The 17,826-nt window shown below is 44.0% G+C and overlaps 1 protein-coding gene across 3 annotated transcripts in view; it reads right to left on the bottom strand.

Annotated features, from left to right (window-relative positions):
- Positions 1-17,826, bottom strand: part of LOC115206387 (roundabout homolog 2) — a 65,171-nt gene that overhangs the window by 22,326 nt on the left and 25,019 nt on the right. For all 3 annotated transcript variants that reach the window (XM_029773273.1, XM_029773274.1, XM_029773272.1), the window contains exons 2-5: positions 8,461-8,787; positions 1,047-1,204; positions 526-646; positions 264-402 (exon numbers count right to left, since the gene is read on the bottom strand). In XM_029773273.1, the coding sequence (XP_029629133.1) occupies positions 264-402; positions 526-646; positions 1,047-1,204; positions 8,461-8,787 (745 nt within the window). The remainder of the gene's footprint in view (positions 1-263; positions 403-525; positions 647-1,046; positions 1,205-8,460; positions 8,788-17,826) is intronic.

The raw sequence follows: 17,826 nt of genomic DNA, 5'->3' as shown, positions 1-17,826 counted from the left end.
CACAATATTTATACAACAAATTCATTTTGGGGAAGATTATACCACCACCAAAAAGGGCACTGGAAGAGGAAAAGGGCATGAGCTCTGCACAGGGAGAGCCCTATCTGCATTCCTGGTGAATGGGCTTTCCTCATTCTGTCAGTCTGTACCTCCAGCACTCCATCAATCAATGTGTCACTGAGTGTTTTGTCTATCTCTTCAGATGTCAATTAATCAGTTTATTTTCTATTAGTGAGTGGACCTGTCCGTCAATGTGTCCTCACCTCCCGCGGGGGAGCTCCCCCTCCTCTCGACGCCAGCGTACTGTGGGGGCGGGGTCTCCATGTACCTCACACAGGAAATCAACGGTCTCTTCCTCCATCACCACCTGGTTCACCGGCCTCCGTATCAGCACAGGACGCTCTGCATAGAGAGACCCAGAGTTACACACACGAAGACAGCGTAATGCGCGCACACACACACACACACGCACACACACACACACACACACACACACACACACACACACTGGTGTGAGAGACTCACCATACACCACCAACTCAGCAGGATCACTGTCCCTCTCTCCCACCATGTTGGTGCCCACACACACATACATGCCAGCATCACTCTTCCTGGTGTGGGAGATCATCAGCTTGCCCCCACGCATCTGAAAAACAAGACAATGATGACAGGTCATCATATCACTCCATGTATTAGCCTTTGGGCTTTTCAGAGGAGAGGCAGTACTTCCACCATCTGACATCAGCACTTCAAATGGATGTATAATTTATGATTCCACCTTCATCAGCATGTATCATTAAGGATTCCACCATCATCAGCATGCATCATTAATTACATTAATGGCCTTTGAGACAGATTGGGTTGACTTGGTTCTTAACTGCACTGAGCTCAGTGAGGTTTGGTTGAAACTTGAGTGGGTTGGAACTCTAGTGTATGCAAACTCTAGAGGGTTTTACTTCTAACTCTAATGAGCTTGATGCTGAAACTAGGGGGTCATAGTTCAGGGGTCATACAGTGGCGTGAAAAACTGTATAGGTGAGACTCACAGAGATGCGGTCATCCTTGTTGCTGACGCGGGCATTGTTCCTCTTCCAGGAGACGGTGGGCTCAGGGTGACCGCGGGGGGGAACACACTCCAGGACCGCTGGCTCACCGGCTGCCACCACCACATCACTGGGGGCCTGGCGGAAGTCATCCCTCAGGACTGGGAAGAGGAGAGCATTGGCATGGTTTAGTCTATCTATTCATATTACTGTACTTTTATTTGACCCGGTAGGTAAACACATTAGGAAAAATATACAGAGTCAAACTATATAGCAGATTGTTTTTATCTATTCATTTAGTACCTTTATATGTACACTACCGTTCAAAGGTTTGGGGTCACTTAGAAATGTCCTTGTTTTTGAAAGAAATGCAAGTTTTTTGTCCATTAAAATAACATCAAATTTATCAGAAATACAGTGTAAACATTGTTAATGTTGTAAATTACTATTATATTGTACGAGATGCTCAGTTGTGCACCGGGGCCTCCCACTCCTCTTTCTATTCTGGTTGGAGCCAGTTTGCGTTGTTCTGTGAAGGGAGTAGTACACAGCGTTGTACAAGATCTTCAATTTCTTGGCAATTTCTCACATGGAATAGCCTTAATTTCTCAGAACAAGAATAGACTGATGAGTTTCAGAAGAAAGTGCTTTGTTTCTAGCCATTTTGAGCCTGTAATCAAACCCACAAATGCTGATGCTCCAGATACTCAACTAGTCTAAGGCCAGTTTTTTGCTACTTTAATCAGAACAACAGTTTTCAGCTGTGCTAACATAATTTCAAAAGGGTTTTCTAATGATCAATTAGCCTTTTAAAATGATCAACTTGGATTAGCTAACACAACGTGCCATTGGAACACAGGAGTGATGGTTGCTGATAATGGGCCTCTGTACACCCATGTAGATATTCCATTATAAATCTGCCGTTTCCAGCTACAACCGTTATTTACAACATGAACAATGTCTACACTGTATTTCTGATCAATTTGATGTTATTTTAATGGACAAAAAAATTGCTTTTCTTTCAAAAACAAGGACATTTCTAAGTGACCCTAAACTTTTGAACGGTAGTGTATGTTATTGAGAATACGTTGTCTTTCAAATGCAACCTATATGAGATATATACATCAGAATTGGAGTACACATCCATCTCCAATGTGGTATTCTGTCATCACAAGCGTAATCTCAAATATTGTCCTTAAATATCAATTTGAGCATATTTTATATGTAGAGTTTCTGTTTGAAGGTTAGACGAGAGGAAAACAAGCTGATTGGGTGAAAGCAGTACATTGTGTTTTGTGCTTGTACATGACTGTTCAAATCCCTGGCAAATTCCTTGTTGTGCAGTGTTTTGATGTTTCCTGTGCCGCATCCTAGTCTGCAGTCTCTACTGTCGGAGTGGATGAATAATGCACATCTCTCAGTCCAACACAGAGTAAACAAATACAAACACATTAATAATTTAACCTGTCAGAGGGAAACATGGCATCACACATTAATGCAATGCTTCTGCCTCACACTGGAAACTATGCTAACTCACATCTCCGCACTACAAATCTGACAGTGACACAAAACGACGACAGAACTAAAAAAGGGGACATGATCTTTATGTCACTGTCATACAGTGAGTTTAGCAGCCTTTTCTCTGCAAAGGAAGACAGGATGAGAGGCTTGACTTGGCAGCATCCTTTGTCATTAAATCCCAGCAATGATTGACAGAGGAAAGAAACTATGTGCTCTGATGCCTGGCCGAGGCCTCAGGAAACCTGTGCAGCACTACTATTCCAGCGTTGAAAATGCACACACACACACACTCTGAGGATCTGCAGGTGACCCTCTCTATGAACCCTTTCCTCTGGCTTTTTCCTTGACCAACACACACTACTCCAGAAAAACATATCTTCTTATACCTTTTTAGGTTGGCATTTTACAAAGTAAACAATCAGACCAAGACCATCTACCTGCCTGTCAAACTATCCATCTGATAGCATGGTAATGCATCAACATCCTATCAAATTAATTAGGACTGCAAATATGCTGTGAATTAGTCCAATCTCAAACATCAGGTAATCTATACTAAACACATTAGTGAACTCATCACCTGCCTGTCAACTGGACGTCTCTCCAGCTAAGCCACACTACCCCCATCACTTATCCCCTGACGTGTGTTTGACAGATCCCTCATCAACACAGCAGCTACCTGTGTCTTTTAAAATGGCATTTATATTCACAACTACAGTGACTGACTGACTACCATCTCATTTAGTTTATCACAGCCATCTAGAGCGTAGAGACTGGCTCTCCTCTATCTTGAGTTGTAAGGGCTGCAATTATCTTGGGAAACGTGTTGCTATGAATATTCCAATCTCTGAGAAGCAGACAAATGGAGGCTGAGCCGTCGCTGAGCCGGCTGCGTTTCAGATCCGCTGTCATGATTGAAGTGGTCATCTGTCGATCTGTCTGCTCAACCTCCCCCCCTCTCACCAGCCCCCCAATATGAGACAATCTGTCACACACTCTCTGGCTGCCTGAAGTCGCTGCCTGTTCAAATGCAGCAGTATCTCTACTTTTGATCATTTGGAGGCATTTTTTCTGTATTATAATGAAGCACATTTAATTCCTCAGCTGAGACTAGACTTTGTCATTGGCGTGACATTTAAACTTTTAGAAAAGTCGATTTCTGTTTCCCATTTGTTTCAAAAGTAAAGGCTTGTTCAGAACATTAAAAAGCTTGTCAGAATTCCTCATCACATCCAACTGGAGTTTTTTCTGTCTCAGATTGTAATACATCCACCTCATCTGAATCTAAGATACACAAGGCCTATCAGCTCATCCAAACAGTAGCAGTTGCGCCCCTACAGTCTGGGGTGAGTGAAGTACATAGGCAGGGGGGCAGTTTAAGGGAACATTTACAGGCCCGTGCTGCCTGAACATCTGTTCCTTCAGGGGCATAACGGAACCCCCTGAGCTCCCGCCCCACCCGCCCCCAAAACCCAACAAAAGGAGACGCCAACACAATTAAAGAACCCCCTTTAGACAATTGATGGATGAACTATAACCTGACAAAGCACACACCCTTCCCCTCCCAACAGTCTGTTCAGTAGTCCCCACTCAGCTGGCTGCTTGTTTGAAAAGCTTCAGAGAGCTGAGAGCTAATTGAAAGTGGTGAATTATTTTTAGAGCTCCGTCTGTAAAGGGCCGGTGTGGAGACGAGACCAGGAGCACAGAGACCATCACTACCCAGCCATGTCGAGGGAACTGAAGAGAAGACATGGTTATAGAGCCAATGAGCTAATCCCATAACCATACACACACACAAACACCTCTCCACTCTCACCCACACATTCAACCACAGAAGTCCCAGAATGTGGGCCATTTGAGGGCTTGAAACAAGTGTCCGAGAGCGGAAAGTAGCCTCAGATAATTTCCCCCCAACTCTGCAGTGCGAGCAGCCAAGAGCAACTCTTTGAAGCTGTTGGAAGTTAATACGATCCCTCCTGTACCCAGGCTTTAAAGGCCGACATGCCAAATGTCCTTTCACAGAACTCACACACTGTTATATTTTTATGAAATGATGATGGCACCACAGGAACCTCTGATATTCTCAGACAGACAGATGGCCAGGGTACTTCCTGAGGTAACATCCAAAACACAGGCTTTGTACCAGACGTGACTCACACTGTGATTCCCAATGGTGGTGAGTAAGTACCAGGACATCCTGAATCTGAACTACCCCAACCTCACCTTACGGTGACAGGAGTGGAGAAGAGGGCACCTAAGGTCCTGGCCTGGGGATAAATAAAGCCCATATTCATCTACCTCCTGCTATTTCTTTAGCTCAGTTTAAACAATGTTGTTAAATGACTAACCATTATGCTCTATGGTTACTAGCGTAATAATTGTTACATTTACATTTTAGACATTTAGCAGACACTTATCCAGAGCGAACTACATTGAGTGCATACATTTTCATACTTTACTGTTACTGCTACATTCCTATTCTGGGACAGTGCCATTTATTTTCATAATTGTAATGCTTCAGGGATATACAGATTAAGAGATTAAGAATATCCTCAGAATATTCAGCACTGTATTTTTAAGTGACATTAATCTCAATATTTTGCATTTAGTAAGAGTGCAGCTTTAGCGCAGTCATAGTGGCCATCTGTTAATGTTTTGAAGTGGGGAGATGGGAGAGTAGTCATGGCAATAATAGCCTGTTTTGCATCGTGTGGCCCTTGTCAGTCAGTTCACTATGGACACCACTAGACTAAACATCAGTCAGTGATCAGATTCCCTGAACATTCTAAAGGCAGGATGGAGGAGTAGGATTGACAGGATTGGGGAGGAGTGTAGGGAGAAGGTGAGGATGGAGGAGTAGGATTGACAGGATTGGGGAGGAGTGTAGGGAGAAGGTGAGGATGGAGGGGGCACTCTAAAGGTGAGGTGGGGGACAGGGTTGAGAGGTTGGGCAGAGTTGTTGGAGGGACAGAGTGCAGGTTGACATCAATTGGGATGAGTCTTGCCCTTGAGACAGAACTGAGCGATATCCGCTAGATGAGCCAGCTGCAAAGTCAAAATTGTCTATATTGTAAAAAAAGCATGAAAACAAAAATGTGATTTTTGGTCTTAATTTGTTAAGAGTTAGGAATTAGGTGTGGTGTGGTTAAGGTTAAAATCAGATTTTATGACTTTGTGGCTGTGCCAGCTAGCGACCACTCTGCAGAACAAGATTTATGACAAAAAAACACTAACCAGAGGACACAGTGGCGAGCTGTGTACAGCAGCGCAAGGCAGCTCCCGCTCCGTCCAGTCAGAGCTCTTCTCTGTCCTGCCACCCGCCACACCTTTCCTACTAGCACTGACTTTGCTCATAACATATTTATTGAAGGAAAATGTATCCGCTATGATTGTGATATGTAGTCGTCTTACCTAGCCATCTTGAGATAAACACACTAATTGTAAGTCGCTCTGGATAAGAGCGTCTGCTAATTTACTAAAATGTCAATGTAGATGAAGATGTGTATATGGGATAGGAGCCTGGCAGGCAAGTGGAAGTGTTCTAGCTGAGAGCAGGTCCTAGAGTGAAGTGACCTGATGGTCAGCCAGTCATTGTTCTTTTGTCTCAGTACAGTAGGAGTACACCCATTAGAGGTAGTCTAATCCTATCTCTCTGCTACTGCCGTGTCATGGCTAATAGAGCCAGTGGGCGCCTGTCGAGAGGAGGGATTGATTTAATCCAGCCATTGTCTGTGTTTACTGAGGTTAAAGAGGGACACAGGCAGTGCCAGGTCTCCTGAGCCTGTTGTGTTTCAATGGTTGGACGAGTGGTCAACTCATGCCTACAAATTCATCCTTAGGCACTTGTTAAGGCCAACTTGATTATTCAAAATCTCTAATCCTTTATGTAAATGATTATGACAAGAAAAAATGAGTAACGTATTGTCGTAACAATAAAGAGAGTTCAAATGAACAGTTTGGCCACTGCGATATCTGTCCATACAGAAAACATCTCTCCTGTATTTCTTCTTCAGGGTTTAAAGAAGAGACCAGTGGCAGAGTTGTAGTGTAGAAGAGGCCAAGAAACAAGCTGCAGCCCAAAATGTCATTCCTTCATAATCCCCCCATCAGGAGAAAGAGGGACATCTGGCCCTAAAGCCTTTTAAGCAAGTTTTATTTTTTATTTGTCCTACTTTATTTTAATCCAGCTCAAAGAACGCGGCTGTTTGCTCCCTCAGACAGACATTCACATTCACGGCTTTGAAATAGATAGCGCTTTCCTCTTCTTCTTACATAAAGGCTAACCGACAGAGCAGAACACTGCTGTTTCTGGGAGGAATATGTGAATGGATTCATACACAATATCTCATTATCTAGGCGCTTCAACAGCCCTGCTATTCAGCTGGTCGCTTACAGCTTATTCATGCCAACAACAAGAACACATCCAGCAATAACTGACTGTTTAGTATTTCCATACCCAACATGAAACTTATTCTGAGGAAGTCAAATGAAGCAACAGTGTCTAGTTATACTGAAGCCTGAGTTGTGGACCCCGAAGGCGAAAAACATTTAAGCATGAAATACATGTCCCTTCCGATGCATTTGTGCAGTGAAGGGACTGATTGTGTGGAAGGAATGAACTGTGTAGAAATCTAAATTCGACAACCGCGTTGAGGTAATACTCTACTGTAGCCAATCCCCATGACAGTCAGGGCAGGGTGAGGTGTCATGGTTCAGAGGTCAGATCTAGGCATGCCTACATGCCACAGCAATTCAATGTATCTTTCCTCTGAACTACTGCCAAGCCAGGAGTTGCATTGATCTCAGTGTGACATTTCACTATCGTTACCATGGTAGCAATTCAGTCCTAATCAATCATAATCAACATATTCACCAGCTACCCAGAGGCAGCTGACCTAGGACAATAGTTATTACTACAGTTAGTCACCGTTAGAGTGCTTGGTGATGCATAGCCTTACTGGTAGGACTGTCATCTCCGGCTACATCTCCACTGGCTGAGGAGAATTCATCATCAAAAACAGCGATATAACTGTGGCGCTTAAATGTTTTTCTCTGGAAGCTGATCTGCTCTAATATTTTTAGTTTTTCTCTAATATTTCATGTTCTGCCGCTTATGAGTGTGGATATATCACTCAGTGTGGAAGCTGAACTAAAGCTGGCCCTATTTTTGAACATGAGCTGTGGAAGTCAGTGAGCAGTTAGAGGCCGAGGCTGAGGGAGGCCTGGCCGACTCTGTGCTCTGGTGGAAGATAAGATGCAGGCAAATTGCTGTTTTGTGTTTTTAAACGAGGAGACATTCCCTAATCTGTTACGCTCCTTTTCCTAATCAGCACACTCCACTAATCCATTTCCTAACGGCAGAAAGGACCTGTGTTCAGCCCAGGGTCACGCCACACTGCCACAATTACAAGGAGAAAGAGGCAAGTAATGCGGTTGTCACTCGTTACCACAGACACAAAGTCATAATTTGTTATATGTATATTTTTTTTAATAAAAAAATAATGTTATTTTTGGTCTTAATTTATGGTTAAGCAAAAGGTTACAGTGTGATTAAGGTTAGAGTTAAAATCAGATAAAAAAAGATATCAATTGTAGAAATAGGCAGGGTTTATGACTGTGACAACTAGTGATGACCACGTGAGCCTAAGGGCCACAATAATAGACAAGTCTCTCTAAAGGTCATATTTTCAGAAGTTCAAGATAGCAGCTGAAAGCCTGTCCTCTTCACCTGTTGTGATTTGAGAGAGACAGAGAGAGAGACAGAGAGAGAGACAGAGAGAGAGAGACAGAGAGAGAGACAGAGAAAGAGAGACAGAGAGAGACAGAGAGAGACAGAGAGAGAGAGACAGAGAGAGGTCATGGGGTGACATTTACAGCAAGTAAAATTACAAAGACTTACTGGCTACTTCCAGTGAAGCGTTTCGACTGACAGCCTCTCCAAGGTAGTTACGTGCCACACAGGTGTAGACGCCCTCATCTGGTTTGGAGCGTCGTCCGTGGACGATACGCAGGAAGAAGAGAGAGCCGCTGGGAAGGAGCATTCGGTGAGATCGAGGGTCATCCCGGTCCGTTTCCACCCGCTCCCCGTCCTTGTACCACTCCACAGTGGGGTTAGGCCGCCCCTCTGCCTTGCAGTTGAGGGTTGCGGGTTCCCCCTTGGACACAATCAAGTCAGAGGGGTCCTCCAAGATCCGAGGTGGGCTGTCCTCAAAACGTGCACGGGACCCTGTGAGGTGAAAGAAGTTTACTATCCATGCATCTGTCTATCAGTCACTCATACTGTAGCCCAAACCTGCAATCTCTGAAAGAAAACATCACAACACAATGTAATCCCATTGAGAAAAAAGGCAGTAGAAAACCTCTGTGGCAGGCTAACCCAAATCCATCTCCACTGACATGGACGTATAGATGCATGAAGTCTGAGGGAGAGACAGATGGGTTGGACAATAATAGAGAAATGTCTGTCACTCACCACTGAGATCTGATGCACCATGATAGTAAAGCTGACAACAAGGATCAGAACTTTGGTACTGAAGATCTCATGTTGTTGTTGTTTCTTCCAACTCCGTAGAGATAAATCACATCTTTATTTTACCTTCTGGGCCTTTGTTATTCTAGTGTTTAACAAAACACCTTATCAGACATTCCCTTGAGCAAGTATCCTGCTTGTATACTCTTCACACTGTAATGACTTCTAGCCTTTTAACAAACTTTGTTCGTCCATTGAAATGTCATTTGTCAGTAATGGTTGGTAGCCTGCTGAAGAAGACAGGTTTTATTCTGATGGGGTATTTTCAAAGGAGGAAGAAGCCACAGGAGATGGTAATGGCCAATCTCATTGTCAGTCAGGATTTCAGCAGAGAAGACATGAAGGCCAGTGACATGCTAACTAAAACAAGACAGAGAGAGAAAGCCAATAAAGATTGAAGTAGGTAGAATATCAGAGAGAAAGAGAAGGAGAAAGAGAGAGGAGAGAGAGAAAGCTCTCCTATATCCCTCCCTCTTGGGATCCATTACTGTTACCCTCTGCTGTACGGGAGAAGAGTACTTCTCCAAGCCAAGGGCTTTTGCTAAGCTTTTAGAGTAGATGGCTCGAACAATGCGTACTACAGTTTTGGGTCTGGAATATATATCATTCAAATTAAGAAAAAAATCCAATGTGCAGTGAATGAGCAAATGTATTTTATTTTTTACAATCAAAAGTAATTCTCTATGGATCTCCTTTGTTTAATTCTATTCTTATGTTTTCCTGTCAATCTGTTGACTTTTGCTTACTTGTTTGCCTGTTGTTTTTAAACTACTTCAACCAAATAGCCCAGGAAATGCAACAGTTAAGATTTTCTGAATTTGAATGTTCACCATGCCATTGAATATCGTGTTAGTTATTTTTACTGCAGTCAGTCTATAAATCTCCAGTGAAGTGAAAATCTTACATTACCAGAAGTGTATGGTGGGGAGGAGCATACAGCAACCAATTGACATACAGTGAGCTCCAAAAGTATTGGGACAGTACATTTTTTGTTGTTATTTTGGCTCTGTTACTCCAGCACTTTGGATTTTAAATGTTACACTGACTAGGAGGTTAAAGTGCAGACTGTCAGCTCTATTTTGAGGGTATTTCTATCCATATCAGGTGAACCATTTTGAAATTACATATTTTTTTAAATAGTCCCCCCATTTTAGGGGACCAAAAGTACTGGGAAAAAATTCACTTATATGTGTATTAAACTAGTCGAATAGTTACGTATTTGGTCCCATATTCACAGCATGCAATGACTACATCAAGCTTATGACTACACATTTGTTGGATGCATTTGCCATTCGTTTTGGTTGTGTTTTAGATTATTTTGTGCCCAATAAAAAAAGATATCCCGAAAAACTGCAAAAGTGTTGCTAATGCTTTCCACTTTCTGGAGGACCGAGTTTTGAAATCAGTGGAATGCCGGTGGAAGCAGAGTATGATAGCTAAGGAGATGGAGAAAATTCAGCCATTTGGTTGCAACTATGCAGAGGGAGTCGAAAAGAGAATACAAAGAAGGCTGTTGTGTAAAACACCTGCCTCCGGATTACAGTTTCAAACTAAGGGCAACAATGGCATCTGTAACAGAGAGGGAGAAGCGTTCAACCATGTACACGAGTAAGACAGTCTAGCTAGCTACATATTCAGATATGATACGTTTCTAATTTTGTCATGAAGTCATTTTCATTGCAAGTTAAAGTGTATTGTTAGCTAGCTAGCTAACATTAACTGGCTGACTCGCTAGCTAACATTACGTGTATGATCTGTGTAGTAATATTAGTATCTCAGAGCCATTTGCATTGCTAGTTATAGCCTAATGTTATCTAACTAGCTAACATTGAATGTAGTTGGTAAGCTTTAGATAACTATAGAGTCATGTAGGGTAGTAAAGTTATGAGTTGGAATTATGGTTCATTGTTTAGCTAGCGAGATGTCTAAACAAAAAAAAGACTCTACCATCCAAGTAACCATTTCACCTTCTGTATCCTGTGCATGTGACAAATACTTTTATTTTATTTGATATAGTGTGCGTTTACCAGAGACAGTAATGTGAAGAAGAACCGGACCTGAACCAAAGTCAAATTAGGATATAACGTTTGGCCAACCAGTGTCCAAGTAAAAAAAAAGCCCTTTAGAATGCCCTGCTTTATTTAATCACACTCACAACCGTAAGTTATTTTATGTAATTAGCTCACCATTAACTTGTAAATAATTATCTTGTTGTGAGTTTATTTTCCTGCAATAATGAATACAAATTAGCTAAAGTTAAGACGTTGTCAGCTATATGATATAGTTATTATTTGAACTGGCTAGCCAGCTAACTTAACGTTAGTTAGCTAGCTAACAAGCTAGCTACAAACCAAAACAGAGCAATTGTTTAGAAAGTTGCTTTTAATTGCCTGGTTTGCTAGATTGACATATACTACATTTATTTTTAAATGGATGTGTTTATTTGTGTTAAAATACACCAGTTATGCTATTTTGGACCACCAGGCTGCTGATGTCATGCAGCCTGTAATTTTTATGTTCATACGTTTTCATAATGACAAGTTTGATGTCGGACGACAATAGAATGTTCATGATGTCACTGCGACAACTGTCTACAGACATGTCGATAGACGTAGTATAAACCAGCTTTTAGTCTTGAAATCTTTGGTTGCTTAGTACACTAAGTATTCCCTCGTTATAGCACATGGCCTCACGTGAATCCTTAAAGAGATGGCTGGGGCTAATGCTTAAGTGGGTATGAACGATGCTGAATGGGTGTAGACAAAGAGCTCTCCAGAAGGTGTATCAAAACATTCAAGGGGGGTTTACAAGTTTATCAACTTTCAAAGCAGAAATATTTTCCCCTTCTTCCTCAACTGTATTGTATGATATACCATTTTCTAGCTCTGAGTCTCTAATTTTATCCAATGTAAAAAACACAATTTAAAATGTTGCTACATAAGACCGAATCGAGCCGGTGGTTCACATATCTGTAGGTCTGTAACTTTCTCACTCGTCATTATTCACGATTCATTCAGGACTATCTGTAATCATGGTAGCATCAACATTAATGTAGAAGTGTTTAGAAACATTCTATTCTTATTGACAATAAAAGTGACTCCAAAATGACACAATACATTATATACCATTCATTTCTATTAGGAACAAAATAATCTGAAACATAACCAAAACAAACAGCAAAAGAATCCAACACGTTTGTAGAGTCACAAGCTTAATGCATTTTTTTATTTCATTTTCACCTTCATTTAAAATCAGGGAGTCACCATTGAAACCAGAGTCTCTTTCGCAAGGGAGCCCTGTACATACAATTAATAGACCAATCAAATCAAAATCAGATTAACAAAACTAAAATACAGCACAACAATCAAGAAAAAGAGGCACATTCCTCAGCAAATAGTTCCACAATCAATATTTTAAATTGCCCAAGCTGTATCAGAGCGGCCAATTGCAGTGTATTTTGCAGTTGGTTCCAGCAATGAGATACATTAAAACTAAAAGCAAATTTACCTACAGTAATTCGGTGGAGACCCGAGGAACCTCAAGAGTTACCCCACCCTGTGAACGGGTTTGGTATCTAATGTTTTTTTATATACTTTAACAACAAAGTCAGGTAAGTTGGAAGCTTGTGTAATAATGAAGTGCTCTACAGGACTTCAATGAGGACCAGCTAACCTCATTGCGTGCTTTTGACTACTTTATTACACAAATAAGTGAATTTGTCCCAATACTTTGGTCCCTTAAAATGGGGGGGGGACTATGTACAAAAAGTGCTATAATTTCTAAACGGTTAACCCGATACGGATGTCATTACACTCAAATTAAAGCAGACAGTCTACACTTAAACCTCAGTCATTTAATCATTTCACTTTTGGATCTCACTGTACATGCTGGCTTCTACACTATAGTTGTTACATCTGAGACGTGTGTATAAATCCAAGCTTTTAGCTGTAAGCAGATTTGTTTTTTATGACCTCATTTGATGCACATCAGAAGCACTGACCAACATGCCATGAACCTGAGGAAAACACCCAAACAACAATCGCACCACGGTAGCTGTACCAGCTAAAACCCACAGGTTACGCACGAGGGCAGCTAATACTAATGCAGGATGTGGGTGAGTGCTTGTAATATCAGATGAGCTGTAGCACCTTCAATCTCGCTCATTGCTTTCATAATGACAAAAAGCAAGGCAAAAGAAAAAACATTTGAAAATATTATTGCACATTTCACATTTCATATTCAGTTTAAACTACTCCCCTCTCGACTCATCTCTCTGCAGCCTTCATCATGACACATTCCATCGCTCTTTCCCTCTTTCAACTCTTAATACAATTCCAGCTGAGTTGTTGTTATGACCAGTCTCATCTCCCCTATGGTTCACAGATGCTGGGACTTGATCTGCAAATTTGGCTGAGTACTCCCACAAGAAGTTAAATCAGACAATAGAGGAGTCTCTGCTGCTTTTCCCATAATGCCATTCTCTGGGATTACTGAGAGCTAATGGGTACTTACATCATAGCAGAAGCAACAGGCCAGGCCATAAAGCTTATGTGTTTTATAATTTTGTTGGGGAATAGCAGACAGCTCAGCCATAGTTGAAAGGCAAACACCTTTATCTGGCTGTGTGACAACCAAAAGCAGCAAACTCCTGTGACAACATCAAACTCCAGTGACAAGTGTATCATCCGTGCAAACTCTGTGGCACCAAGGGCATCACAACATCTGTTCTCTCAGAAGATGCTTTGATGTACACTGAACAATAATATAAAATGCAACATGTAAAGTGCTGGACCCATGTTTCATGAGCTGAAATAAAAGATCCCAAAAATGTTCCATACATCACCTTTGGAAAGATAATCCATCCACCTGACAGGTGTGGCATATCAAGAAGCTGATTAAACAGCATGATCAGGTGCACCTTGTTCTGGGGAGAATAAAAGTCCATTAAAATGTGCAGTTTTGTCACACAAAACATTGCCACAGATGTCTCAAGTTGAATGAGCGTGCCATTGGCATGCTGACTGCTGGAATGTCCACCAGAACTGTTTACAGAGAATTGAATTTATCTACCATAAGCCGCCTCCAACGTCATTTAAGAGAATTTGGCAGTACGTCCAACTGGCCTCACAACCGCAGACCACGTGTAACCACAACAGCCCAGGACCTCCACATCCGGCTACTTCACCTGCGGGATAGTTTGAGACCAGCCACCAGGACAGCTGATGAAACTGTGGGCTTTGCACAACCAAAGAATTTCTGCACAAACTGTCAGAAACCATCTCAGGGAAGCTCATCTGCGTGCCGTTGTCATCACCAGGGTCTTGACCTGACTCGGCGTCGTAACCGACTTCAGTGGGCAAATGCTCACCTTCCATGGCCACCGGCACGCTGTAGAAGTGTGCTTTTCATGGATGAATACCGGTTTCAACGGTACTGAGCAGATGGCAGACCGCATGTATGGCGTCATATGGGCAAGCGGTTTGCTGATCTCAACGTTGTGAACAGAGTGCCCCATGGTGGCGGTGGGTTATGGTATGAGCAGGCATAAGCTACGGACAATGAACACAATTTTATTTTATCGATGGCAATTTGAATGTACAGACATACCGTGATGAGAACTCGAGGCCCATTGTCGTACCATTCATCTGCTGCCATCACCTTACATTTCAGCATGATAATGTCACGCCCTGACCAGGTGAACTCTTCTATTTTGGTCAGGGTGTGGCATTTCTATAGTTTATTTTCTATGTTTTGGTATAGCCTTGCTTTGGGGCGTATTTCTATGTTGGGTTATGTCGATTCCCAATCAGAGACAGCTGTCGCTAGTTGCCTCTGATTGGGGAATCATATTTAAGTTCCTTTTCCCCCCACGATGTTTGTGGGTTGTTGTCTCTTTGTTTGAGCAAGTAACGTATCGGTATTTTTCTTGAATTTTGTGTACATGTTTAATTCCATGGTGTTGAATAAACATGTGTTCGCTCCCAGCTGCGCCTTGGTCCACTTCTTCCTTCCTGCACGACGATCGTTACAGAACAACCCACCAAACCAGGACCAAGCAGCAGAGGAACGAAGAGGAAGGATGGACATGGGCCGAGTTAAGGAGGAGCATTTCCAGGGCGATGGAAGAGTTTAGGGAGACCGAGAGGCATCCCCAATAATTTTTTAGGGGGGGGCACAAGGGCTGTTTGACGGGGCAGGAGCTGCCCGCCAGTCAACAGTCACCAGAGCTGCCCGCCAGTCAACAGTCGTCGGAGCTGCCCGCCAGTCAACAGTCGTCGGAGCTGCCCGTCAGTCAACAGTCGTCGGAGCTGCCCGTCAGTCAACAGTCGTCGGAGCTGCCCGTCAGTCAACAGTCGTCGGAGCTGCCCGTCAGTCAACAGTCGTCGGAGCTGCCCGCCAGTCAACAGTCGCCGGAGTGGTCAGACTGCGCTGAACTGCCGGAGTGGCCAGACTGCGCTGAACTGCCGGAGTGGCCAGACTGCGCTGAACTGCCGGAGTGGCCAGACTGCGCTGAACTGCCGGAGTGGCCAGACTGCGCTGAACTGCCGGAGTGGCCAGACTGCCCTGAACTGCCGGAGTGGCCAGACTGCCCTGAACTGCCGGAGTGGCCAGACTGCCCAGACTGTCCCGAGCTGCCAGACGTCCCCAGTCCAGTCCGGCCCTGCTCCCCGCACCAGGTTAGTGGTGCGTGTCCACAGTCCTGTCCGGCCCATCCCTGCTCCCCGCACCAAGCCAGTGGTGCGTGTCCCCAGTCCAGTCCGGCCCGTCCCTGCTCCCCGCACCAGGTTAGTGGTGCGTGTCCCCAGTCCAGTCCGGCCCGTCCCTGCTCCCCGCACCAAGCCAGTGGTGCGTGTCCCCAGTCCAGTCCGGCCCGTCCCTGCTCCCCGCACCAGGTTAGTGGTGCGTGTCCCCAGTCCTGTCCGGCCCATTCCTGCTCCCCGCACCAGGTTAGTGGTGCGTGTCCCCAGTCCTGTCCGGCCCATCCCGGCTCCCCGCACCAAGCCGGTGGTGCGTGTCCCCAGTCCAGTCCGGCCCGTCCCTGCTCCCCGCACCAGGTTGGTGGTGCGTGTCCCCAGGCCAGTCCGGCCCGTCCCTGCTCCCCGCACCAGGTTGGTGGTGCGTGTCCCCGGTCCTGTCCGGCCCGTCCCTGTCCCCCGCACCAGGCCCACGGCGCGTGTCCACAGTCCGGCACGGCCTGTGTCCGGTCCACCGGTGATCAGTCCTGTTCCGGTCGGCGGCTCCGCTCCGGAGCCTGAGCATGCCGCTCCACCGTGGTCCAGTCCGGGCCAGAGGGGTAGGGCTAGGGTGGAGGCAGGGGGAGAAACACGCCCGGGGCCAGAGCCTCCACCGAGGGTGAGGCGCCCACCCGGGTCCCCCCCCTAATAGACTTTAGGTTGGTGCGCCGGGAGTACGCACCGTTGGAGGGGGGGGTACTGTCACGCCCTGACCAAGTGAACTCTTCTATTTTGGTCAGGGTGTGGCATTTCTATAGTTTATTTTCTATGTTTTGGTATAGCCTTGCTTTGGGGCGTATTTCTATGTTGGGTTATGTCGATTCCCAATCAGAGACAGCTAGTTGCCTCTGATTGGGGAATCATATTTAAGTTCCTTTTCCCCCCACGATGTTTGTGGGTTGTTGTCTCTTTGTTTGAGCAAGTAACATATCGGTATTTTTCTTGAATTTTGTGTACATGTTTAATTCCATGGTGTTGAATAAACATGTGTTCGCTCCCAGCTGCGCCTTGGTCCACTTCTTCCTTCCTGCACGACGATCGTTACAGATAATGCAAAGTCCCATGCTGCAAGAATCTGTACACAATTCCTGGAAGCTGAAAATGTCCCAGTTCTTCCATGGCCTGCATACTCACCAGACATGTCACCCATTGAGCAAGTTTGGGAAGCTCTAAATCGACAGTGTGTTCCAGTTCCCGCCAATATCCAGCAGCTTCGCACAGCCATTGAAGAGGAGTGGGACAACATTCCTCAGGCCACAAATAACAGCCTGATCAACTCTATGCAAAGGAAATGTGTTGCGTTGCATGAGGCGGTCACACCAATTACTGACTGATTTTCTGATCCATGCCCCTACCTTTTTTTAAGGTATCTGTGACCAACAGATGCATATCTGTATTCCCAGTGATGTGAAATCGATAATTTAGGGCCTAATGAATTTATTTCAATTGACTAATTTCCTTATATGAACTGTAACTCAGTAACATTTTTTAAATTGTTGCATGTTGGGTTTATATTTCTGTTCAGTGTATAATCAGGATGTTTGCTTTATGAAGAAAAGGAAAACCGCACACTCAGATGCATAAATGTATTTCCAATGTTGACAGCTGGGCCCTGATTTCATTGGTCAATTTACAAATATCAATAGTACATATAAAAAGCATGAATGGATAACATATGATCATAGATACAATTAGGCTACATCATATAGGCCTACAAAACACAATATAATTTACAATGGATAGCAAAAATCACAGGAATAGCTTCAGATCAAACTCTACGTTGAGACCGAAGGGATCGATGGTATTTAAATTAAAGCTCCAGGTCAGACTCTCATTTTAACAATAAATTGTAAAAGTCCCCCCCTCTCCTAGGGAGTGTGACGTGTTCTATGCCGATATAACAAAGGGACAAAATAGGGTGGTTTGCTTCCAAAAAATGGGCAGCAACTGAGTACGTCGAGTTTTTGCACCTAATGGTGCTACGATGCTCAGAGATTCTTAC

Source organism: Salmo trutta, chromosome 13, assembly GCF_901001165.1.
Source record: "Salmo trutta chromosome 13, fSalTru1.1, whole genome shotgun sequence".
NCBI lineage: Eukaryota > Metazoa > Chordata > Actinopteri > Salmoniformes > Salmonidae > Salmo > Salmo trutta.
Note: the sequence above shows the minus strand (reverse complement) of the source record. Positions and strands in the feature narration are given on the sequence as shown.